The 27,371-nt window shown below is 42.0% G+C and overlaps 1 protein-coding gene and 2 pseudogenes across 1 annotated transcript; 1 reads left to right on the top strand and 2 right to left on the bottom strand.

Moving 5' to 3' along the window:
* Positions 1-221: 221 nt before the first annotated feature.
* Positions 222-2,349, bottom strand: LOC121754468 (annotated as a pseudogene).
* Positions 2,350-12,321: 9,972 nt separating this feature from the next.
* LOC121753887 (40S ribosomal protein S11-like) lies at positions 12,322-13,951 on the top strand. Its single transcript, XM_042149168.1, has 6 exons — positions 12,322-12,405; positions 12,492-12,532; positions 12,709-12,809; positions 13,273-13,417; positions 13,504-13,593; positions 13,686-13,951. Exons 1-6 carry the CDS (start codon positions 12,394-12,396, stop codon positions 13,774-13,776), a joined length of 480 nt encoding a protein of 159 aa, XP_042005102.1. The 5' UTR covers positions 12,322-12,393; the 3' UTR covers positions 13,777-13,951.
* Positions 13,952-14,582: 631 nt separating this feature from the next.
* Positions 14,583-25,847, bottom strand: LOC121754467 (annotated as a pseudogene).
* Positions 25,848-27,371: the final 1,524 nt, after the last annotated feature.

Raw genomic sequence — 27,371 nt, 5'->3', positions numbered from 1 at the left:
ATTAGGAATCAATTATTCGTTCTACCTTAGCAATCAGATCACATTTTAGAAAAACTGTGCCAGACATTATATGCTACATCTTTGGTTAGAAGAAATAGACAGATAAGATAAATGTTGGGAGTAAAAGAAATAAATAAGTTCCATACCTAAAAAATCCAGGGGTAAACAAACACTTAGAAATAACTCTAATGTTTTGACCTTCTTTTAATCATCAAAAGAGGTCACTCAAAATTCTCCATAGCGGAATGAAGGTTGGAAGAGCGTCTTCTGAAAAGTGGTTCCATGTGGGAAGATGTCACATTAGATCGCCACCTATCGGAATCAATCTCATTCCATGCCTGTACTAGATCATCGACCTTGAATCCTACATTAGACACATTAGAGGGGAAGGATGAGCAAGTGAAGGAACCATTTATGGAAAACGTCAAACAAGCAATAATAAACCAAATTGTATACCTTCTAAAGCAGTTTCGTTCGAACAATGATTTTTTATCATTACAGTAATCTGTTTCTGATGCTCCAGCGAGTTCAAACTTTTCAACTGCAACCTCAAGGCATTCTTCCCAAGTGTGGAGACTCAACTTATATTCCACAACTGAACGCTCATACAACATTGTGCCCCATAAGAGATTGATCTGGGAACTCATATTTTTTGCTTGCTCAGAAGCTTCATCAACCGAGATATCTTTAAATAAACCACCCAAGCCAAATTTTTGAAACAAAGCTTTATCTGTTTCATATTTCGAGATTCCATTAAGGCGTTGTTCTTCCATCTCTTCCCAGATTTGCATCCCTTTCTCCATGCTATCTTCAGCCTTGTTATACAGTTCCAATATATGTGAACACGAGTCTAACTCCAAGTCAGACTTGCTCCCAAGTACATAATACCAAGAAAGCTTTGCTTGTTCAAATTGCTGCAGGCCAAGAGCAAGATACCCTTCATAAAAGTCTGGCTTGACTTTAAGAGCTTCCTCATACTTCATGCCAGCCTTTGTGTATTGTTTTTTTGCCCAATCATAAGCATCTTTAACTTGATTCACCGAAGATTCAGTGGCTTCAGATAAACTATGTTCAGAAGAAACCATCCTTTTCCTTGCTTTAGACAAGTGAACGTTTCCCCAGTTAAACAAGGCTAAAGCAGTTAACTCCCGGAACTTGACTGCAGCAATGTCAAATAACTCTTGGGCTTCTACACTTGTAACAGTATCTTCCAGTGCTTCTGAATATAATTTCATTCCCATTTGATGAATATCCATGTAAGAATCACAGTCGAACCCGACGTGACTCTTGAACAGACTTGCAAACTGGACGATCCAATCCTCAATACAAGTCCCTTTGTCATCTACATGAATGTTCTTTGTCACCACCAATGGTTTCTGATGGCCTTTGCTTAATGCTTCTTCAATGCCCGTTCCTTCATAAATAGGTTCTTTGTCGGGACTAACTTCAGCAATATACAGTCTTAAAAATCCTTGACGATGAGCCAGTCCTTCAGCTACCTTCAGCTCATCCGTGGTAGTGATGGTAACCAAGTCACCTTCTTGATCCTTATACTTGATCAGCACACCATTCAAACTTGGGAACCTGTCAACAACTATATCCCTCAACAGACGAGCCCCGCAATTGGGAGGTAACTGCGCCCCTCGTATATCCTCACCATGAACCAATTTCACCGTCTTCATAACCATTTTCTCCTCTACAACCACCCTATGCTCTGTCTTCTTTTCCACAACTTCACTGACATTCTTCAGCTTGGTATTTTTCTTCCTTTTCCCCTTCTCTTTGGCCATCTTCCCAGGCACAGGCAGGGGTGGGGTACAGGCGGATGAACATTCTCATGGGGCAAAATAACCTCCTTATCTCCAGTCGGAAGGCCTTTCTCAATCCCCATTCTCACATTCTCCGCAACCTCCAACGCAGTGGTGTTATTAGGCTCCATACTCAACACAATACTCACATCTGTTAGAGCCAAGTCAAGCCTATTCAAAGCCTCATAGCACCTCGCCCTCTTAAGCAGAGCCTTGCTATACTTGGGAGCTACTTGAAGCGCCAAATTGCACTCGTTTACAGCTCTCGGGTACTCACCGATCCCCACTTGCATGTAGCAAGCTGCCATGTTAGTCCGCAGCGATGCAACATCGATGTGATTGGGTGGAAGCAATTTGAGGCCTTCACATACTTCAACATGGCGCCCTCATGGTCGTGTTTCTGGTACAACCGCTTCCCTTCTTGCTTCAATTCCTTAGACATGTAGATGAAAATGGCGGTGTCTTCATCGCGTTTGCCGCCCTTCGCGTCGGATTTCGACCCTATTTGGTATCTCCTCCTAGCGGTGGTAGGCTTTCCCATATCTCTCAACCCCAAAAATCAATCAAATGCTCAATCAAACCTACCTTAAAACACAACAAATCAAATCAAATCAAATCAATTGCATTAATTAAACGCATGAAACAAATGAGGGAATGTTTCCAAACCAATCTCTCCTTCAATAAATAGAAAATCCAATCTCCAAATATGAAAAAGGTTGCTTGCAGAGAAATTAAAATAGAAGCGCACGAAACAAAATCCAAAAAATGGAATAACATCAAGCGTATACCTGGGATAAAGGGGAGCTTCCAAAAAATCAAGAGTTTATTGATTGAAAATGTTGAAAATTGAGATAAAGGGATGTGAGACAATGGGGAAAGGCAAAATTTATGCCTGAAAACAAAACAAAGAAACTGAGAGGAATATCTGGGGAAGGCAAAAGAAAGGGATGTTTGTCTCTAATTTCAAATTTCCACTTGGTGGTCTTGCCATGCGCCTCTCTCTCTCTCTCTCTCTCTCTCTCATTTGGTGTCAATAGCTCTGCAATTACAAGCAAACTACATTATTCAATAAAGATTGTAGAGGAATGTGGTGTGAACATGAAATACATCCAATGTCAGAATTTCCTATTTAGGCGGAGAATGAAATGGACATTACATTACAATGCAATAACAAATCATTTATGGGACCCACACTTTTGCATAGGTGGCATATTCTAGATAGATAGTGCTCATATTTGTTTAATTGTATTTGGGAAAATGTATCAATTGTATCGAATGAATTATAACGTTTACAATGATCACCCTTTATAGAGGGGATGAAGTAGGGAGCAAGAAATACATAATATACACCTAAAAATATACACTCTATATGGAAATAAATCCCATGATATCCTCTTAATTTGATTTGCTCGTATATTCTAACATATTCTAATACTCCCCCTCAAGTTAAGTCACGGGATTTCCGATACTTAACTTGCCAAGCACTTCATAGAAATCCTTTGCTCCCACTGCTTTAGTCAGAATATCAGCTAACTGATCTTCAGAGCGAACAAAAGGAAATTCAACAATACCATATTCAATATTTTCCTTGATGAAATGTCTGTCCAATTCAACGTGCTTTTTTCGATCATGTTGGACTGGATTTTCTGCAATACTGATTGCTGCCTTGTTATCATAGAATAATTGACAAGTGTATTGTGACACAAGTCATAATTCACTCATCAACCCTCTAAGCCACAATACTTCCGTTAAACCGTTCCTAATGCCCCTGAACTCAGCTTCAGCACTTGATAATGCCACAACCTTTTGTTTCTTACTTTTCCACATGACAAGGTTTCCCCCTACAAAGGTAAAGTACCCCGAGGTTGATCTTCTATCCATCGGGTTCCCAGCCCAGTCAGCGTCTGTGTATGTGTCCATTTTTCTTGAACATTATTCCATGATCAAAAGTCCTCTTCAAATATCTGACTATTCTTAATGCCGCTTCAAGGTGATCATTTTGCGGGCGATGCATAAACTGACTAACCACACTAACTGCATAAGCTATGTCGGGTTTGGTGTGAGATAGGTAAATCAACTTACCTACTAGTCTCTGATACCTTTCTTTATCGGCTAGTTTTGCTCCTTCTACAATCTGAAGTCCATGATTCACAACAATTGGTGTCTCTGCCGGTTTGCACTCCATCATCCCTGTTTCTGCTAATAGATCAAGAATGTACTTCTTTTGACTAATGAAGGTTCCTTCCCTTGATCTTAAGACTTCAACGCCTAGGAAGTATTTGAGTTCCCCTAAATCTTTCATCTCAAATTCCTTGGCAAGATTCTTTTTCAACTGCTCTATCTTTTTCAAAATACAAGTCTCACACTAAAAAACTGAATTCTTAAAAAGGTGCGGAAATAAAATATTCAAATAACTAGAAGACGGGTGTCCTAACCGCCTATGCCATAACCATAAGTCCCGTTCCGAAGATCCGTAAGCCAGCATTGCCCTGCCAGTTTGAGCTATCTCGTCTACATAGTACAACCCTCGGCGCTCAGTGCCACGCCCAATGATCTTCCCCGTCCGGATATCCTGTAGTAAACAAAATTTTGGATGCATCAACAGAGTGCAATTGAGTTCCCTAGTTGCATGACTAATAGACATTAATTTTTGTGACAGAGATGGAACATAGAGACAATTTGATATTGTCAAAGTAGGAGAAATTTTCACAGTTCCCGCCCCTTCCACAAGAGCCAAATCACCACCAGCGGTTTCCACATAAGTACGTTTAGCTTGAAACAATTCATCAAAATCAGACTTATCATATGTCATAGTGTCTGTCGCTCCACAATCAAATATCCATCCCCTATCATCTTCTGTAACTGATTTTTTAACATGACACGCCTTGGAATTTTCAGAACCATTATCAAGGATTGCAAAACGATTACTACACATAATTCTGGGGTCGATTCGCAATGTATCACAATTCTGGGGTGCAATTCCTAAATCATGCATGTAATGGGGTTCTTTATCTAAATATAAGGTGGATTGTGGGTTTAGATTGAAAAACCTAAACCCATTACCTCCAAAGCTTGTTTGCGCCGCGAGATTAGCTTTTGCTCCCGTCGGCTGCGCCTCCCTGCCGTTGACCACTGGGTTCGCCGCCCACCACCCACCGGTTGCCGTCTCCATCGGACCACCTCCAGGTGTTCCGTAAGAAGTCCCATTTGATTCGTTGGTAGGAAAACTGACGGCAGACCTCCCTCTCGCCGTTTGATTCCGATTTGGCTGCTTATGCCCGTCCTCCCACCATTCCGGGTATCCTATTAACTGGAAACATGTTTCCTTAGTATGTCGAGGCATCTGACAATGGGTGCAATAAAGTTTGGATTTATCTTCCTTTTCTTTATTCCGATTTGAGGCAGATCCGGTCGGAGGTTGGCCTCAGCGTGGCGGTTGCGGTTGCTGGCCACGCGGTGGCTGTCGATTCTGTTGAAGCGGATGAGGAGGGTAAGAAGGACGGATTCTGAATCCGGCGCCTATGCCGGAATCTGGAGGTAAAGGCTGCCTCCAGATCCCGCTGCGTTCTTCCTCTTGCTTCAAAATCCCGAGCGCGGTCTCAGCGTCGGGTGCAGGGTCTTCCTTTAACAACTCCCTCCGGAGTACATCGTATTTGCTGTTCACGTCGGAGAGGAATTGATGGAGTCTCTTGATTTTTGTCTCCGTCTGATAGATCTTGACACCTTTGTCACAACATGTGTATGGGCAGGGCTTCCGGTTATCCATCCCGACCCATAAGTTCTGTAGCTCCGCCCAGTAGGCTTCGAGTGTATCAGTTCCTTGAACCAGCTTGTTGGTTCGATCCTCCAGATCATATATCTGGATGGGATCCTTGCGAGCGCCAAACGTGGTAGCGAGGCTCTGCCATATTGCGGCCGCAGTTTGGTGTTGAGCAAACTGTAACACCAAGCGTTGCTCCATGTTTTGGATCAACCAAGAAAAAACGACGTAATCTTCCGCTTGCCATGATTTGAATTTCGGGTCGTCTTTCTTGGGTGGATCTGTATCGCCTTCAAGATGGTCGAGCAATTCACGACCTCCAACTGCTATTCGCATTAGACGAGACCAGACAAGAAGGTTATTCCCATCTAGTTTGATTCCTATTGAAACTGATTCGATTGTTTTTGTGGCCATCGGTTGCTTTCACTTGATTTTGCTAATTGGTGCAGGTTCGGGGCTGATATGAGTCGTGTGATGAACAAGATTCTGAGTTCTTGTGCTTTGAAAAAAAAGGCTTGTGTTTAGGGTTAGGATCGTATGGCTCGTGATACCATGTTTAATTGTATTGGGGAGAATGTATCAATTGTATTGAATGAATTATAACGTTTACAATGATCACCCTTTATAGATGGGGATGAAGTAGGGAGCAAGAAATGCATAATATACACCTAAAAATATACACACTCTATATGGAAATAAATCCCATGATATCCTCTTAATTTGATTTGCTCGTATATTCTAACATATTCTAACAATATTTTCATTTAGGATTTTAAATCACAACTTTTAATTGTTCTAGCTTATCCCATGGGTCAAATTTTCCGGTGATGACATGGATATATTTAAATATGTGACCCCTATGTGTGTTATTTAGATGACATGTAATTATATATATATATATATATATATATATATATATTTTAATACTATAAACAAATAAAAACAGAGCCGTTCTAATTCTGAAAGCCATAAGAGCATCCACAATGGCGGCGAGCGGACCGGCTAGCCGATCTCTGGCGCTCGCCGGTTCGCTCGCCGAACCATTGTAACCGGTAAGCGCCATTTCAGTGAAAAAATCGGCGAGCGCACGCCGATCCGCGAGCGCTGGCCGATGTGCTCGCCGCCATTGCAGGCTCCGGACCGGCGAGTGATTTTTTTTTAATTTTCTAAACACTATATATACGCATTTTGCACGTCATTTTCATTCGCACCACTTGTTTTAACGAGTACTCTCTCTATCTTAATTTCTGTACAAGATCAACAACGGGAAATGAGCAACGTTGGTGGTAGTAGTGGTGGTAGTGGTGGGGATGCTGAGGAGTACGAACGTCGAATGAATGAAGCGTTAGAGGCCTATACGAACCGTGAGATTGATCGCCAACGGCAACCGACATGATATGGGCTACTACTTGGCGGATGGGATATACCCTAAGTGGCCCGTCTTTGTGAAGACTATCAGATGCGCATCAGATGAGAGGAAGGCCTACTTTGCGGAACGGCAGGAGTCGGCGCGCAAGGACGTGGAACGCGCATTTGGTGTGCTCCAGTCTCGATGGGCGGCAATTAGGGGTCCAACGCGTTTGTGGCATATCGACTGCATTGCTGATAAAATGTACGCATGTATTATCATGCACAACATGATTGTGGAAGATGAAGGTGTACAACTGACTAGTTGGGCCAACAACGATAATGAAGCCGGTCCAAGCCACGGCATGGCCGCCCCCAACGTGCGAAGGGGGGTCCCGCACGATGAAGCCGGTCTCCTCCAAGCACATGCCAACATGCGCCAAACGGATGCTCATATTCGACTCCAAAAGGATTTAATTGAAGAGTTGTGGGCGCGGAAGAATGCACTGCGTTAGTTTTTTTTAATTATGTAATTTTTTTAAATGTACTTTTTTTATTTAAATAAAATTATTGGATTTTCCCGTATATGTGTCGTAAATTTAATTCCGTATTTTTTGTGATTGTCAATTATTTGTTTTATATAATTTTGAGTGATGTGGCTAGACTATTGCTGGGCTATTTGCTTGTCCTGATGATGTGGCATGAGGATTTTTAGTGTTGATCATGTGCCAGGAGGAGTTTGTGGCTGGGCTATGGCTAGACGAAAACCATTGTGGATGCTCTAAACACTTACCTGCAACTTTAGAAATTAGGAAACACATCGTTTAGACTGCTTGCCGGTATGTCCAGGTAGGATATTTCGACTGCCACGTCATCAAAGATTTCGCCTAAAAATTTGACTCGATCCATGGGATAACCTAGAAAAATTGAAACTTCGTGATTTAATTAGTTGTTTTCAATTTTTGTGAGATACCATATATTAACTTAAACTTGGTGATTTAAATGGCTATTTACCCTTTTTTTTATTTTCTGTAAAGAGATTATAATTAAATTGATTGTCGTATTTTAGCAAAACATCAAACGAATTAGGACGAAGAAATTAATTTTTACAAGCATAAATTGATAAAGTGAAGTCTAGTGTGAATACGCGCGCCATGGAAATCTATAACTACCTATTAGTGAAATAATTGTAATTTAAAATCCCAATTTATGAAGGAATTGAAAAGAGAAACGATTAAGTGTGAGAAACGATTATAAGTGGTATATAAATAGAGTATTTCTCTCTGTCTCATATTAATAGAGTAATTTTTTTTTTTTGAGAAGTTCTAAGTTATTTAAGTCATTTCTATTTTTTGTAAAAAGTAATTTTCCCCTTTACTTTATTCTCTCTTCATCTTTCTTACTTTATTCTCTCTTACTTTTTCCACCATCCATTTTAACACACTATTTATAAATTACGCGCTGAAAAAAAATACTCTATTAACAAGGAACGAATGGAGTATTACACTTAGAGTTTGCAGAAAGTTGAACAATGGCAAGGGTAGAGAAGCTAAAAAAAGTTGGTTGATTGACAATCATATGGGCTTTATTAGTATTCAATAGACCTTTTTATTAGCCATTTGGGCCTATTCATTCTAAAATCCAATGGAGAGTAGGCAGTAGCCCACCAGTCTAATTTAGTTTTTTTCTTTTAAAAGATAAAAGAAAATTGAAATATACGTACAATAAATTGTTTTTATTACTCAAATGATAATATTTTATTTTCCAGCGGTTAGAGTGTTAAGTAGTCGTACCATGAAAAAATAAAAAAATTAATAAAATTTGGAATATACAACCATATATTTTTATCTTTCTCAAAGATAAAAATAGTCATGTACATTTAAGTTTGATTAATCAGATTAACTAAAATTTCAATTAATAATTTATGATTAATGCCAATAGCCTAGAAATCCTTTCTAATCAACTTATATTTTCAGTTAAAGTTGGTACGAGTTGGATACAGTAGTATTTTCTTAAGGGCTCTACCCTCTCGTGTAATGAAAATAAAAATAAAAATAAAAATAATGGCTAATGCAGCCCCACAGTTTCCCTACATCCTCACTCATCTTCTGCATATCTCCCTCGGTCTCATCCTTACCGCATCCATCAGGTTTGCCTCCCACACCACCATCAACCTCATGGAGCCTGCCTGCCTCCCTCCCACACCACCCTCAGCCTCTTTACGCTCATGTGTTCCACCAACAATATACACATGTAGTCACATTCTTAATTCAAGATACGACAACATATGCATAACATCTTTGTCATCCTTTATGTTTACCATAGTCATAGTCATAGTCTTTGGCACCTTAAATGTAACCCTACTCCACTCACCACGGTGGTTTATATTTCAATTTTAGTTTTGGTGTTAGTTTTAGAATTGTCTCTATTTAAAATTGTTTGGAATCGTAATTGACTGCTAATGATCTATTAGAGCATTTGGCATTGGGGCTCTACTGTACGTTGGAAAATGGTGGAGCCTTCATTCTTGTTCTACTGTATTATTCACATTTTAATTTATGTTATTTGTGTTCTTAATCGAAAATGAAAAAAAATATAATCAAAATATTAAAAATAACGAAATAAATTGAGTCTGAAATTAGCGGATTTCAGGGCTGATTTTCTGTCCCTTGTTGTGAATGTCCTTACTATTAGACGAAAACCAGAATAATAAAAAATTCCTAAAAATGGTTGAATAATTTATTGATTTAAAACTGTGAATTTATTTGCCCGTCAAATTATTGTTTCAATCCCCTTAGAGCATCTCCAATGGCGGACGTCCAATCGGACCTCCGCGACGGGCGACCGGGACGTCCGCCATTGTGGCGTCGAAGGTCGGATACGGACGTCCCGTGAGGACGTCGGGTGTCCTCGGACGTGCGGGCGACGGGCGGGCGGACGTCCGCCATTGTGGAGTGGGTCGGACGTCCGGGTCGGACGTCCGGGTCGGACGTCCGGTAATTAATTTTTTTTAAACTCTATATATACGGCTCGTTGAACTTCATTTCATTCGCACCACTTGTGTTAACAAGTTTCTCTCTTCTTTTACTACAAATTTCATTTCTACTTAATGGAGAACGATAGGAACTCCCCTGCCACGAGCGAGTCGCAGACTCCGGCGTTTCCCATCGACCTGGAGGGAAACGTTAGCGGAAATGCGACAACAGTTCCGACAATGTCGGGGATGGGTGGAATGGGTGGGATGATGTCCCCTTACATGTACAATTGGATGAGTGAGATGGGTGGTATGATGCCCAGGGCTACGGGGATGGGGGGCATGACCCCAAATATGATGATGCCAGGGATGATGGCGGGGATGGGGATGGGGGGCATGACCCCAAATATGATGATGCCGGGGCCGGGGATGGGGATGGGGGCATGACCCCAAATATGATGGGGATGGGTGGGATGATGCCTGGGATGATGGCGGGGATGATGCCGGGGGGAGGGGGTGGCAGGGGCCCACAAGCGGACGATGTCTATCGGCCAGTTATCGATATGCTGTCTACTGATACCCCCTCCACTTATGTTCCGGAGACTCAGTTCACCAACTTGGAAACTTTCTCTTTAGAGGAGTTGGGGCTATCTCCAGTCAGGGAGACTCCAGGCAGGGGGAAGGGACGTGGCAAGGGCAAGGGGAAAGCCCCGGGCTCTTCCTCGCGAACGGTGGCAGAGGAGGAGGATGAGGATGAGACGGGAAAGAGGACGGTATGGAGCCCGTGGGAAAATGTCGCGCTTGCGAAGGCTTGGGTTTCAGTAGTCGAGGATCCCTATGTCGGTGCCAACCAACATATTGACAGACTGTGGTATCGCATCGCTGAAGCCTACCACACACACAAACCGGCTGGGGCGAAGCGTCGCGTTCCCGAACAGTGCCGGAAACAGTGGGAGCGGTTGAGGCCTAAGCTTAGTCGATTTGCGGGCCTCTACCAAAACAATCTCCGCCAGGCAAGCAGCGGTATGTCCGAGGAGGATGTCCGGAACCGTGCCTTTGAAGGATGTCATCGATGGATGTCGGCGCGATTTGGGGATGCCACCCATTGGAGATGATGGCGCCGAGATTAGCGGCGGGGACGACGGAGCCGACACGGGCCACGGGGCTGGCACGGGCCACGGGGGCGGCACGGGCGACGAGGACAGCGCGGAGTGAGCCGGGGATATTGGACTATGTATTTTTCTTTTTTTGAATGACTATGTATTTTTGTTTTTTTTCTAACTATGTTTTTTTATGTTTTATGACTATGTATTTTTGCCCATATTTTACTTTCCCGTATTCCGTGTCAAAATTATAATTCCGTTTTTACGTAATTACATTATTGTGATCTTTTTTATTGCGGGAAGTCCTAGTGGGAAGGGCGATGGGAAGGGCGGATTGTGCAGGGGATGTCCTAGTGACGTGGCAATGGGATGGGAAGTCCTAGTGACGTGTCAGGAGGTGTTTTTGGGATGTCCTAGTGGATGTCCGAGTGGGACATCCGCCCACTGGAGATGCTCTTAAAATGGAAAGCGTTAATGCATTCACAGCAGGGCCTAGAACCGGTTGGCCGTGTGCGGTAGTTTTGTAGGTGGTCACTGATAACTGTGCCGGCCCTATTGTTGGGGTTTCCCTCCCGCTCCCGCTCCCGCTCCCGCTCCCGCTCCCGCTCCCAAATATAATATTATTTCAGTTACTTTTATTTATAATTTTTAATCTATAAATATCTTACTTCACATCTCATCTCATCTCATTTCATCTCATCATCCCTTCACTCCACTCACCTATTTTCTTTTTCTATTTTTCTCTGCTTCAAATGAAGTAGTAGGATGTTTGCACTAAAATATTCGGGTATTGGTGGGAAGGATCAAAATAATATACTCCCTCCATCCCGTAGTATATATCACACTTTTCTTTTTAGTTTATCCCTCCCACAAAAGATGTCACATTTTCTCTTTTAGAAAAAAGTTCCTTCTCACATTAATTATAAAATTATATTTTCTTTCACCACTTAACACATAAAATAACATCTCCTAAAATCTCCTGCCATCTCCCAAGTATGACGTCTATTATGGGACGGAGGGAGTATTATTGGAGTATTCAATATTCCAAAGCGGTGGATTCACAAACACTTTTGTTCGTTAAATATTATTGAGAAACAAGTAATTTCGTGACTTGATTTGTAATTTAAATAACAATTTTCGTCAGATATAAAAACTAAATCGAATTGCAGATTTATCTTTTAATTCGGCCCACTATATAATAAATGATTAACTATAGATCTCCTTAGTAAGAAGTTTTATTGGGCTTTTAATAAGCCTTATACAGAAAGTAGGCCCAAATAGAAATGGAGGTATGATGTTGAAATGTTTAAATAACAAAATCCAGTTGCGCAGCTTCATACTCCTCAGCTGCAGCCAACTAGGGTTTTTGCTCCACACACAATCTCACACACGCGCGCAGCCATGGCGGAACAGGTACATCCTTCTTCTATCCACATCTCGCCTCTTTGTTTTCTTCATCGCCACTGCTTATTTTGATTGTGCTTTCTACCGATTTGCAGACCGAGAAGGCTTTTTTGAAGCAGCCCAAGGTGTTTCTATGGTGAGTTCATGTTTGCGTAATCTTAGATTTCATGTGAATACGCTACGCTGCTTGTGTTGAAGCTCTATTCGAATTCCTCTTTTAATTTTTTCCATATGTTGTTTTGTGTGATGAATTGTAGAGGATAGAATCCTGATTTCGATAACTCATCTGATTTCGTATTTGTTTGAATGTAGCTCTAAGAAGTCAGGGAAGGGTAAGGCCCCAGGAAAGGGAGGTAACCGCTACTTTAAGAGCATTGGACTCGGATTCAAAACCCCACGCGAGGCTTCTGAAGGTGCAATATTCTTATTTGTTTTTGCATGAATATCGTTTTTTTTGCTGTTTTATTTATCATATTTTGCCCTTGTCAATCCAACTGGTTTGTGCATTTCATTTTCATTAATTCTCTGTTTTATTTTGAGAATTGAAGCTTGGATGAAATCTGTGTTTATTTGTTTTTTGACTAAGTGTGCATGTGTGATGTTAGGTTTCTCTGGTAAAAGTGATACTCCGTTTCTTTAGTGTTTGATATATGTGAATTGTGCTTTCAAGTGCTAGTCTACCACAAATTGTGCATTTTTTTGTAAATTATTATCTTGCTGTTGAATGACTGCGCATATAACCTAGCTCATTGTTACTGAATTGAATGCACCCTGCTGTTATTCACATAATTATGATAATGTAATCAAATCCTCTTCTTTTCTTTGTTTTGTTGCTTCTAATTATTTATTTTACTGAAACTCAATGTCTTTTTGCAGGAACATACATTGACAAGAAGTGCCCTTTCACTGGTAATGTATCCATCAGAGGGCGTATCCTTGCTGGAACTTGCCACAGCGCAAAGATGATGAGGACTATCATCGTTAGACGTAACTACCTCCACTGGGTGAAGAAGTACCAACGGTATGATGCTCGTGCTCTGTTTTATATGTTACTTGCTTCTATTCTCTTGGTTGTATATCTGACTGCTCTAATACATTGAATTTTAGATATGAGAAGAGGCACTCCAACATACCAGCTCACATTTCCCCATGCTTTCGTGTTAAGGAAGGCGACCATGTCACCATTGGTCAATGCAGGTTAGTACCAGTGCCCACATATGCATTATCAGTCTCTTATGCTATTACTCAATCTGGAATTTAAAGTTATTGAACTTTGTTATTTCGTGCAGGCCATTGTCCAAAACTGTGAGGTTCAATGTTCTTAAGGTGATTCCAGCTGGTTCTTCTGGTCTTGGGAAGAAGGCCTTCACAGCGATGTGAGTTCATGATATGAAGTTTGATGGTGGTTGTTAAAACTTTTTGAAAGGATGCGTTTTGATTTTTTTTTTAAATTTAAGTTGGTGCTGTTATCAGTACCTGTTAGACAGCAAAATCTCGACATTTTATGACATTTTTGTGATAGTTCTCCGATTGAGTTTTAGTTCTGATTACATAATATTGATGTTTCTACTATAATAATAATCCTCTATACTCCCATATAATCCATATACAAATGTTTTAATTCTCTTAATTTTTTGATGAACTTAAAGTTTGTTTGCAGAAATTATAAACTTTGATGTTGATTTCTCACACATTTTGATCAATCATGAATAATAAAAGCTAATAGTATGTTATTTAAATCCATCTAAACATCCTTTTGATATTTATTTGGAAAAAAATGAATAATATAAAATCCAACTTCCCTTCCCAATTGTTGAGGAACCAACAGGTTGGATAATTAGTTACTGGAGAAGAGAACAACCAGGAAAAGAGTCCGAGAACAGTATAGAATCTCCGGTAGTGTAATTCCTCTCCACCTCTATCGGATAATTCTTCGAATGCTTTGACTCCTTTTCTAGTTGTTCTCTTCTCCAGCTAACTGATTATCCACCATCGTTGGTCCTCAACTTTTCTGGTGGGCAGTCTCTCCCCTTCATTCTCTGTGGCTATCTTCTCGGCATCTTCAAGGCACCCATTTTTGGCCTCCATCATCGGTACTTTGCGTCATACTATTGACGCTCCATCGGTGTGTGGGCTGCGTCTTTGTAGCTTTCTCGCCCTTTCGTCATCTTTGGCCTTCATGACCATTATAGATTTGGAGAGAAGTTGTTCGGTCGCATTCTTCCTCTCCCCCTCGGCCAGACAAACCGTGAACTTCTTCTTATCTTGACATCAGCCTTCTTCTCCGGGCGTGGTTTCCTGAGGTTGGCCACTGGCCTTTCATCTTTAAAACTTTCTGTAAGGGACTCTTCGGATTCTCCATCTGCCATATTCTCAGATAGAAAAAATGACCGAAAATCTGTTGCATGTTCCCGCATATAAGCAGCCACCGTTTTCCGAAGCTCTTGGTAGTTATAAGAAGAAGTGCCTCCAGATTAGAGGGCCAACTGATTCTCAATAACTCGGTAGAGACAATGCCCATCCGGCTTTATTTCATTGATGGTAAATCCAGAGCTCGAGCTTTTTCTCTAACTTCTCATCTTCAATCATTCGATCACTCACAATTTGGCTCTGCTCCTCTTATATTCTTTGCTCCCTGGCTGCATCCTGTTCGGCTATTTTCTTATGCTTTTTGGCACTCTTACTGAGTTTTGACAGCTCAACTTTATTTGTGATTGAAACCCCTGCAATAGCCTTCACCACCAAGTCATCAAGCTTTCCTTTTTTGACTGTTGCTACTGCTATTAAAGCCTAAAGAAGCCAGTTCATCGGCCTGTCTTTCTTTAAGCTTTGTTGAGAGTCTAGCTATCTCTTCATCAACTTGTTTCTTCTTAGTTTTTCTCTCTGCCTTGCTACCTTTAGCAGCCGCCTTTTTCATTGCAACTTCTTTGTTCTGCAGATCAGTAGTCTCTTTCCTGTGTCTCGAAAGAACCTCTTCAAGTGTTTCTTGAACAAAAATATGGGGCGGAGAACTTTGTAAATTGTGGGAATGTAACAATAATTCCTTCACAAAGCAGAATAGCCTATTGATATTTGGTGCAACCCCTTTTTCTTTTTTGGGATTTTTTGGGTACAAGAATCCGATTGAACGGTTCCTTTTTTTGAACAAACTAACGACGGATCGTTAGCTGCTCTGATACCATGTTAGAAAATATAATGCGGAAAATAAAATATTATTGCAGAAAGTAAAAGACGGGGAGAACTTCAAAGACTACATTGTGAATTACTTGAATTAATTCTCTCAATGGTTACACAACCTTTTATAGGCTCTAATTCTAGCTATACATGGAAAATATATTCTAATTATACTAATATCCCTTTTATTTGATTTTCTATAATCTTTAATGAAGGGGTTAGCAGCGGAAGCGTGAACAAGATACGATCATATAAATTTGATCTATTTAACAGATTATTTAGACAAATTCTATTCGCATAATTATCACATGTATCATGCTCATAACTTGAATAAAAACATGCTTTAGCATATAAAATCCCTAAAACATGCTGATTACGGAATTAGCTAATTTACCTCGTTGATTCAATCAAGAATCGATGATGGCTTGCTCCGTCTCCACGTGAAGATCTTCAGTACTCGACCTCTGATCTTCTGACTGGTGTCCCGGACTGTATACTGATATTTGTGTGGGCAAATCTTACCAGAATACTAGGACTCGAATAATGAAGACAGAACTCAGCTCACGGAGGGAGCAATTTTCGAATTCTCTCTCTTTCTAGAGGGGGACGAAAATTCTTGCTATAATAATTATGTTTTTTGTCTCCTTTATTCTCCTATTTATAAAGTCACATATTGGGCCCAGTCAGGGATCTAAGGAAGAATTTGGACATGGCCTCACCCAATTAGCTTTTTACTAATTAAACTGAACCCACAATTTAATATAAGCTTATATTGGAATATTATAAGCAGCCACTACAGAAGTAATATTGCACTGCCGTTCCAAATCTGAAATTACAAGTATTGCAGGTTTCCTTTTATTTGTTTAATTCATTTCCCGCGCTTAAGATAGAAACATCCATTAATTAATTAATGTCTGCTATGGACTTAATTAATTAACATATTTTATTCTCCAAGAGTGGAGTTAGCAAGAAACTCTTATTTATTATTCATAAAGTAATTAAACTCCAACTAGCTAGGTTCCAAATAATAAAACCTCGTTTCGAGCTCCTCTTGTGGATGTTATCAAACGAGACTCTCCTCGCGCATGATTCAACATAATAGCAATCGTAGCACCGCTAGACAATGATCACCACTACCCAATATACCTGAATCACTGGGTGACGAAAAACCCGCACCTTTGGTAAGTTAAAGTAGTAGATACTCAATATCGTATGCTCAATGCTAATGTACATTGATTAAGAAATTAATTATCAAGACCTCGTCTTTCAGTAGATAGCATAAAGACCCGTCTTGCTGTTAGATCCATTCAGTGCTATACCACGCCAACGTCATCATATTTCAATAAGGCTTAGAAATAATCGGACTGACATTGCAACCTTTCACGATAGGTAGTCTAGGTCTATCTGGGTTATGAAATTCTTATTTTTCTTTGTTCAGAACTGACCGTGTACCTTAAATTGAGCGCAGCCCACAACCAGTCTACTAGAACAAAGACTTAGACTTATGTTATGTTCGGCTTATACATTTAAATATGCAATAAACATCCATTAAATGTAAAACATGACAACATTATGACAAAAATAATCTGTTGCATTCATTGGAAAATAATTATTAGAGTTTTACAGTATTCAATCACTCGAAAGGTGATTTCTAGTATACAAACCATAACAATCTCCCACTTATACTCAAAACAGCTTTCGAGTATACAAAATAGTGTGCACACGTCAAATTTCTCCCACTTATACTGAAAGCAAGTTGAGGTCTTGAATGAGTCGAACTCCCATCCCTTCAACGTGGCCCTCGAACGGTTTTAACACCAATGCCTTTGTAAAAGGATATGCCAGGTTGTTCTCTGACGCAATCTTGACCACATGTATGTCTCCTCTCTGCACTATATCCCTTATGATATGATTCTTCCGCTCTATGTATTTGCTCGCTTTGTGAGCTCTTGGTTCCTTCGAATTTGCCACAGCACCAGAATTGTCACAATAAACCGTGATGCTCTTGGGCAGATTCGCAACCATTCCTAAATCCATAAGGAAGTTCTTGAACCATACTACCTCTTTTGCAGCCTCCGAAGCGGCCACATACTCAGCTTCCATGGTCGAGTCCGCGATGCATTTCTGCTTCACACTCTTCCAAATTACGGCTCCTCCTCCTAAGGTGAACACATATCCTGAAGTAGATTTTCTCGAGTCCTGATCAGCTTGAAAGTCTGAGTCATAATATCCCAAAGGACAGAGTTCGACTGCATTGTAAACTAGAGCATAGTCCTAAGTCCGTTTAAGGTACTTGAGTATGTTCTTTACGGCAGTCCAATGTCCTTGGCCGATATCTTGCACCATGCCAACAGCAAAGCAAATATTAGGCCCCGTACAAAGCATAGCATACATGAGACTTCCAACTGCCGAAGCATATGAAATTCTTCTCATTGCTTGTATCTCTGACGGCGTTTTGGGGCACATCTCTTGAGATAGATGAATGCCATGTCTAAAAGGTAAGAAACCTTTCTTGGCGTCCTGCATGCTAAAGCGACTAAGTACTGTTTCGATGTAAGGTTCTTGAGATAAGCCCAACATCTTTTTTTCTCGATTCCTAAGAACCTTGATCCCGAGGATGTGTCCCGTGTCTCCCATATCCTTCATCTCGAACTGGTTTGACAACCATGTTCGTACTGATGACAACATCTTTTTATTGTTTCCAATTAATAGAATGTCATCTACATATAAAATTAAGAACACTACATTCAACCTTCTTGTACACACAGCTTTCACTTGGGCATTTTTCGAATCCAAACTTGCAAACAGTTTGATCGAAACATTGGTTCCATGATCTAGATGCTTGAGGCCATAAATGGCCTTCTTAAGCTTCCAAACCATGTGTTCCTTGCCCTTTATGGTATAACCTTCGGGTTGTTCCATGTAGATGGTCTCCTCAAGACCGCCATTTAGAAACGCAGTCTTAACGTCCATCTGCCATACATCCCAATCCATATAAGCTGCTATAGACAATAGTATCCGGATCGATTTGAGCATGGCCACTGGGGAGAAAGTCTCGTCGGAATCGACACCTTCCTTTTGGGTATACCCCTTAGCTACTAATCTTGCCTTGAAGACTTTAACTCATCCATCGGGTCCACGTTTACGTTTATATATCCACTTGCTCCCAATGGCAGTACAGCCTTCGGGTAGGACGGACAAATCGTAGACGTCTTTGTCTATCATAGATTGTAGTTCCGAATCCATTACTTTTACCCATTCGCAATGATCGACATCTACCTGCGCTTCCGCAAAGTTCTAGGGATCTAATACTGTCACGACCGCATTTCCTAAGGATAGGAAGCACGAGGAATCGTGACTAGTGGGGAAATTAAGAAGCGGGGAAGAAGGGGGTAGCAATAAAGGGAATCCGAAATATCGATCAAAAGATGAAATTTCATTAATCAAACAATGTTCAAATCCCGAAAATACATAACGTAAGTGACATAGTTTGACAACTCAAAGGAAAGTAAAGAGATTCTTAAAAACGTAGAGTAGCGGAAGCAAATGAGAGTTTAGCTACTACTATGTATGAAGACACAATAGTAACCGGAACAATTATTGAATATGTTTCTTGAATCATCGCTCAACATCCTCCGCCTCCCGACCTCGCTCAACCTGCACATAGGGAAAACATATGCAGGGGCTGAGTACTTGATGCACCCAGTGAACTCATGCCCGAAATACATTTATCGCTAAGATATGTCAAGCCATCATAGAGTGAATCTCGGGTTTTACTTTAAAAAGGCCGAGAAACACCAAAATCATTCCTTAAAAAAAATAGTGTCTGCGCAGACAAACATCATCCTTCATCATATACCGTATCTGAACCATCATGTGAAATGAGAATGTGGCCACAAACTCGATCACTGGACCGGCCGACCTAGGGGACGGCTCACGATCCCCATCAGTGCACTAGCCTAAGTAGGGCTTAGACCCTAGTTAGACCTGAATTCGTTAACCATCAAAGTCTAGTAGAGTTTTATTCTAGTAGACAATCAGATAGGCAATTTCAAAACATAAAACACGGCATGACATACTATTTAAAAACCATCCTTATTACACCATAAACATACCAATTTAAAATAAATTAAAGTAATAAAGCCAACCTCAAAAGCTTAGGATTTCCGTAAATAGTTCCTCGTTCCGACTTTTAGCGTGCGTACGAACCACCTTTTCAGAAAATACATAAAGTTCACATCAATTCTCGGTAACAAAGGTATTTAGAATGCATGCACTCTAATCAAAATCTTTTAATTCATTTTCTCGGTTTTCATGCGTTTTCGATTATTCGGCGGCTGCCCAAGGCGTCGCGTGCGACGCCGGTCGGCGGCTTACGCTCGTTCTTCCTGCGTTGGCTCCTCGTATTTTCCATGTCGTCGAAAATAATTTCTAAAAAATTATTTAAGCGTATACTTTAATTATCGCAATTATTTATCGTTGAAAATATATTTTTTTACAATTAGGATAGAATTATTCATCCTTCAAAATCATTCTGGGAATTTAAATTATATTTTCCCTCGATTAACTTAAATTATTCTTTACGATTGAGTTATCGGGCAACACCTTAATTATCTTCCTCATTTCCTACTTCCAAATAAATTTAAAAGCCCCAAAAAGAAAGGCCCGACTTAAAATTAAATCCTCCCCTAAATAAAATTTGGCCCAAAAAGTAAAGGCCCAAAACATTTTTTAAAACAAGCCCAATTCTTTTATCTCTCTCTCTCTATCTTACTCCCTCCCCCAAATCGACTGAATCACAGAAACGCAGACTTTCCCCATCCCGCCGCTCGCTCCGGCTTACCGCCGCCGGAGTCGCCGTGAAGTCGCGAAGCCGCTGCTGTCTCGCCGCGACGCCACTGCTGCTGCCACGTGGGAGAGAAGCTGCTGCTGTTGCGCCGCCGGAGGGACTGCTGGTCGCCGACCGCCGTCGCTGGAGTCGCCGGACAGCGCTGGGGTCGCCACTACCGCCGAGTCGTCAAGAACCGCCGCTGTCCGCTGCGGTCAGCCGCTGCCGGCAGTCTCCCCTTCCCCGAAACCACTCCGAACAACTCCGTTTCAACCCGCAAGGTGTATTTTTATCTTCAAGTTACATTCTTTCGCGTGTTCGATTACGTTCGGCGAGCGCTCGATTAGTTTTAATTGTTGAATTGATTGAGTTGGTCATGGAAATGAATTATGGTATGATGTAGGCAATATGTATATACAACAATTCATGCATTGTGGATGGAAGAGAGATTATACCTCAAATTGGTTTGGTTTTGGTGGTGAATGGACAAGAATGGTGAAAAATCCTCCTCCTGCTCCCTTTCACGGCACTCTCGGCTCCCTCTCTAACTCTCACTGTTTTTTTTTTCTTTTGTTTTGCTTGAAGTGTTGAAGTGGAAGGGTGGGGAAAAGATAAATAAGTTTAACACTTAAGTGACTCTTGATTTCTTTGTGGAGTTACTGAGGGAAGATGGAAGGTGAAGAGAGTTGGAGGTGGATAGCCTCCCTGGAACATTCGGCCGAGAGGTGGAAGGGAGAAGGAAGGAAGAAAAAATTTCTTGGGCTTGCTCCCATTTCTTGGATAGATTAGGGCTCCAATTAAATTGTGTTGTTGGGCTCAAGTTAATGTAAGCCCATGTTAGAAATATTATTATTTAGTTAGATTTTTAAATAACTAGGGTCCAAGCTATTTTGTAGATAGACAATTGGACTCTACTTAAATTTGCAAAGCCAAAATAAATTTATACTTTATATTTTCGTATTTTACTTCGATAATTAAAATTCACGGGTCTTTATTTAATTTTGTTAACTCGTTCTTCACAAACAAAAATTAAAGTACGTTTAACGGCACAACTTATATTTGGTGTTGTTCCAAATAAAATTCCTTCAACCATTCCTCGATTTACGCACGTCATCTTCCATAAGAAAATATTCATCTCCACGTATTTCGTTCATCATGCTAAATATAGCAATATCGTCGTCATTCCTTCAACGAGACCTTCAACATGTCTCCCAACGTTCATAATTAACTAAAAAAAAGTACGTCCCCTTTCACATTAAACACATAAAACATACTACTTCCCAAAACACATTTATCGAGGAGCATAATATTCGAAATAATTTTATCAATTATTTCGTTACATAAATTAGATTCGTACTTAAAGGTACGAGTGTTACAAATACATTGCTGTCTGAGGAGTGATCCATAGATTCCCCCAAACCAATGTATCTTTCGGGCTCATGTGAGACCCTCCCACTGCGGCGCGGCACTACAATTCTTGGAATAGAAGTTGAAGTTTCTGGAATTGTTTGTACACTTGGTACTCGTTCTTGGTTAATGGAATTTGTGACAGAAGTTAGCTCATCAAGACCCACTTCACCACTGGGTTTATGATTCATTACATAGTCTTCCTCTAAGAATGTGGCGTGAGTGCTCACAATAACTTTCTTATCTCGGAGACTAAAGAATTCATAAGCTTTCTTATCTCGTGAGTGCTCACAATAGCTTTCGTCCTGAAATTTACTCATTTCTTATGAAAAACTCTGAGTATTTCTCTTATATTTTATCCTCCAGTTCCCAAGTAGCCTCTTCATGACCATGGTGTTTCCAAAGTACTTTCACGGACGCGATCGACTTATTTCTCAATTCTTGCACTTTCTTGTCTAGAATAGCTTTGGGCTTCTCCTCATAACTCAAGTCGGGATTCAAAATCATTTCCTCCCGATGAACCATGTGTTTGGGATCGAATGGTAGTACAACTTCCCAATTTTCTCATCTGTCGAGAACCACGGCTCTCAACATGTCCTTGAGAGTTTGAATCGTTCTCTCGGACTGTCCATCGGTTTGTGGATGGAAAGCAGTACTAAAATTCAGTCGAGTACCAAGCTCTCTTTGTAGGCTTATCCAAAATCTTGAAGTAAACCTGCTGTCTCGGTCTGACGTGATTGTTACTGGCACTTCGTGTAGTCGAATGATTTCTTTCACATAAATCCGGGCTAGTTTGTCGGATCCATGAGTTATAGGGATAGGTATAAAATGCACACTCTTGGTGAGGCGGTCTATGATTACCCAAATGGCTGTATTCCCTTGCCGGATCTTTGGTAAACCCGTCACGAAATCCATGGTGATATGTTCCAATTTCCAACAGTTGCAGCTTCCCATAGGGTCGTTGATGTAAAGCTTTTACTTGTTGACACGCCAAGCATTTCTCCACAAACGAAGCTATGTCCCTCTTCATTCCATCCCACCAGAATGATCCCTTCAAGTCCTGGTACATCTTTGTACTTCCAGGATGAGCGGTGTATGGAGTCTAGTGTGCCTCGGTCAAAATTTCATTTCGAAGTCCTTCGTCGCTCGGCACACAAAGTCTCCCTTCGTAAGTGAAGGCATTATCAGCCTCCTCTCAAAATTTCTCTTGCTCGCCCTTCCTCACCTTCAGTCGAACTTTCTCCAAATTTTCATCATTGCGTTGACCCTCTCTTATCCTTGTTCGCAGATCGGGTACAACTACCAAGGTGGCGATCTTTCCTTTCACGGTCTCCGAGGCTCTCACTACTTCCAATCACATCTTGTTGAATTCGCGAATCAACTCCACTTCCTGAGTGAGAAAGGTAGCCAATTGTGGTTGGGCTTTCCGGCTCAATGCATCTGCCACTACGTTTGCTTTGCCCGTATAGTAGTTAATACCACAGTCATAATCCTTGACTAGCTCGAGCCATCTGCGTTGCCTCATGTTCAAGTCTTTCTATTCAAAGAAGTATTTCAGACTCTTGTGATCGGTAAAAATCTCACACCGAACTCCGTAGAGATGGTGCCTCCAAATCTTTAATGTATGCACAACGGCTGCTAATTCCAGGTCATGAGTAGGGTAGTTCAGCTCGTGTGGCCTCAACTGACGTGAAGCATAGGCAATCACCTTACCGTTCTGCATCAAAACACATCCAAGTCCAGCCTTAGAAGCGTCAGTGTAAACCACATAGTCTACTCCCGATTCCGGCACGGCCAGAATAGGTGCGGTGGTCAACTTCTCCTTCAACAACTGGAAACTAGCTTCACACTCCGGTGTCCAATTGACCTTGGTCCCCTTCTTCAGTTGTTGAGTCATCGGCCTTGCGATTTTTGAAAATCCTTCAATAAATCTCCGGTAGTATCCTGCCAGTTCCAGGAAACTCCGAATCTCATTTGGGGTCTTTGGCACCTTCAAGTGTTGTACGGCCTCCACCTTTGCGGGGTCAACTCGAATTCCTTCGGCCGTCACAGTATGCCCTATAAAATTTACTTCCCTTAGCCAGAAATCACACTTACTGAACTTGGCGTACAACTTCTCCGTTCTCAGTGTCTCTAGCGTGATCCTTAGGTGCTCCTCATGCTATTTTTCGTTCTTCGAGTAAACCAGCACATCATCTATGAACACCAGGACGAACTTGTCCAAGTATGGGTGGAATACTCGATTCATTAAGTCCATAAATACTGCAGGTGCATTTGTCAGTCCAAACGGCATTACTACAAACTCATAATGCCCATACCTCGTTCGGAACGTCGTCTTGGGTATGTCTTCTCTTCGTACCCTCAGCTGGTGATATCCTGACCTTAAATCCATTTTAGAAAATACCCCTGCTCCCCTGAGTTGGTCGAACAGGTCATCTATTCTCGGCAGAGGATACTTGTTCTTGAGAGTTAATTTGTTCAATTCCCAGTAGTCTATGCACATTCTCAGTGTCCCGTCTTTCTTCTTCACAAACAGCACAGGTGCTCCCCACGGCGATACGCTAGGTCTTATAAAACCCAAGTCCAGTAGTTCTTGTAGCTGGATTTTGAGTTCTTCCAACTCTTTCGGTGCCATCCTATAAGGTGCTTTCGATACTGGTGCGGCTCCTGGTTCCAGATCGATAGTAAACTCCAACTGTCGGTCAGGCGGAGGTCCTGGCAACGCGTCGGGAAACACGTCGGGGAACTCACGTACTACCGCCACATCTTCAACTTTTCTTTCCTTCTTGTCATGTCCTTGCAGGTAAACGAGATAGGCAGGATGCCCCTTTCTAATCATCGTAGTTGCTTGAAGTGCCGATATCACGCAAGTCCGCTGATTCATCGAAATCCCGTGGAAGGTAGAGGGCTCCTTCCCCAGGGTTTGTAACGAGATTTGCCTCTTTTGGCATCGAATAGTGGCATAGTTTTCAGCTAGCCAGTCCATCCCCAGAATAATGTCAACGTTATCCATTGACATAACATGTAGGTTGTGAGCCGTTAAGCTAAGTTCCCCCACCATGAATTCTATGTTCGAGCAAGATTGTGAAATGTCTATAAGGCCTCCTACCGGTGAGTTCACGTTCATCTTATGTTCAAGTTCATCAACAGGTAGTCATAAAGCATTTACGCAGGAGTGCGATATAAAGGAGTGCGACGCACCCGTATCAAACAGAACAGCAACAAGCATGTCAAGTAATGTCCCCATACCTGCCAGATTATCCTGTTTTTGATCTCCCTGTGCGGCTTTAGCTTGCTTGCGTCCCAAGGCATAGGCCCTAGCTTGAGTGGGATATGGTAGGCGACGCTGCTGCGACTGCTGAGGTGGTGTAGGATTCCCTCGAGGCCCATTCGGTGTTCCCCCAACTCCAGTGTTATTGTTGTTCGGGCACTCTTTGGCGAAGTGTCCAACTCCACCACATTTGTAGCACACGTTTGTCCCGACTCTGCATTCCCCCATGTGATTCTTCTGACATTTGGCGCAAGGAGGTGCTCTCTGACGGTACTCTCCACTTTGGTATGGAGTAGTTTGTTTTCCTTTTCCCCGGGCAGAGTTTGGGGTACCTTGGAACCTCTCGTTGTCAAAGGGTTCGCGGTTCCCGTCCCACTTTCTTTTGTCTTGGAAATTCTATTGTGGCGTCGGTGGTGTTGGAGTAGTGGGTGTAACTGTCTTTTCCCGTGGCATTGCTTCCTCCACGTCCAGTGCATGAGACAACGACTCGGCATACGAGAGCCTTCCACGGCATGCCAAAGCCATCCTAATTTCGTGCCTCAGACTGGCACAAAACTTTTCCGCCATCTTCTCGTCAGTATTTACCTGCTCTGGTGCATATCGAGACATATCGCATAGAGCACGGTCATATTCCGTCACTGTCATCCGCCCTTGCTTCAGATTGTAGAACTCGGCCTCCTTAGCCTTGCGGTAACTCCTCGGAATATATTTTTCATACAGTTCCTCCTTGAAGTCTTCCCACGTCAGGGCGTCCAGTTGTTCCTGCGTCATCGTCCGCTGCTTGGTCTCCCACTAAAACTCTGCGGACCCGGTAAGCTGGTAGGTCACGCACGATAGGTGCTCCTGATCAGTGCATCTTAAGAACTTGAAGATGCGTTCTATGGCCCGAATCCAGGTCTCAGCCTTAGCCGGATCTCCCATTCCATCGAATACGCGAGGACGTTCCTTCCGAAACTCCTTCTCAATGTTTCGTTTCGGCTGTGGCGGTGGTGGAGGTGGTGGTGGTGGTGGTGGTTGTCCTTCAGGGCCCACATTACTTTGGGTCTCGTTGCTTGCCTCATTCTCGTGATGAACGGCTGCACGTCGGGGAGGCATTCTGTTCAACACACGTGTTAGTACAAAAGTCCGAATTTACCATCACCACACCACACCACACAACCTTTCCAAAAGCGCTTTCACAAGTTTTCTCATACATAACAAGGTAAAACGAGCACAACGGTAAAACAACGGGAATTTTATTAACTTAAAACAAAACAAGTACGTGTTTCCACAAGGTCTTTGCAACAAGGAAAACCAAAACTTCAAAGAAAACATTACACAGTTCGTCAAAACAAAACATTCGAAAGCTAACAAAACAGAAAGAGATCACTACTCCTTGGGAGCTCTCTCAACGTTCACCACTCCCTTGCTTTCGACTTCAATCTCCCTTTCAAGGGGCTCTTCCTCGGGGTCATCCTCTTCCTCCATGGGATCCTCCTCGTCTTCAAGAGGTTCTTCCTCATCCTCAAGGGGTTCTTCTTCATCTTCAAGAGGATCTTCCTCCTCTTCCTCATCGTTCTCCCTCACATAAGTAGCTACGTCAATATGCTTATCGACCACAAGGACTTCCGTCACGGGAGGTGAGGAGGTACGCATTCCAAGCTCCTCCTCTTGGGGAAGTTTGGTTGCGGCGTCTCACCCTCGTACCGACCCCCGCTGTAGGGGCTGCGACTCGATGAGGATGCCTCCCTCCTAGGTTGGGCATAGGTTGGTGGTCCGTCACGAGCATCGACCAGGGCTTCCAAGAGAACTTTCACAAAACCATGCATGTCTCGTTGCACACTATAGTCGGGGAGCTTATGCCAAATGTATGGCCGCGAAACCTCGTCGGCCCACTTATTCCAAGGCGTCGGAATCCATCAATCAATCTCTTAATACCTTCATAGTGCCTCACTCCACACCCATGAGCATCCCGCTATAGTGCCAAGTAGTCGGAAACATAGCACATCAAAGGGGCCCTCTCGTCCCTCTCGAACCCCCGATACAGTTCCACTGCCCGCAGTCCATTCTTGACGTACCTTCCCCTTAGCGGTGCGTGGATCATGATCGCCATCTACATAAAAGTAAGTTCCCTTAGTAACGAGTCGAAGAAAAAGAATAAGCAAGGTAGAGAAGGATAAAAACGCGTAGAGAACGTCATACGTGCTACTGTGGATATACCTGTTGATTTCCAAAGGAAAAGGTCATAACAATTCTTTCTTTTTAGGTTATCATCTAAGGATAGATGTTTCGTATTTTATAAACGTAGTAAATTGC

Source organism: Salvia splendens, chromosome 11 (assembly GCF_004379255.2).
Source record: "Salvia splendens isolate huo1 chromosome 11, SspV2, whole genome shotgun sequence".
Classification (NCBI taxonomy): Eukaryota; Viridiplantae; Streptophyta; class Magnoliopsida; order Lamiales; family Lamiaceae; genus Salvia; species Salvia splendens.
The sequence above is the reverse complement of the archived record's forward strand: the minus strand, read 5'-3'. Positions and strand labels throughout refer to the sequence as shown.

What these genes read in the sequence shown, in the direction of transcription:
- LOC121753887 (XM_042149168.1), top strand. An exon ending in TGGGTGAAGAAGTACCAACG is followed by an intron (nt 13,418 to 13,503) that starts GTATGATGCTCG and finishes ATTGAATTTTAG; the next exon opens with ATATGAGAAGAGGCACTCCA. An exon ending in GTCACCATTGGTCAATGCAG is followed by an intron (nt 13,594 to 13,685) that starts GTTAGTACCAGT and finishes TATTTCGTGCAG; the next exon opens with GCCATTGTCCAAAACTGTGA.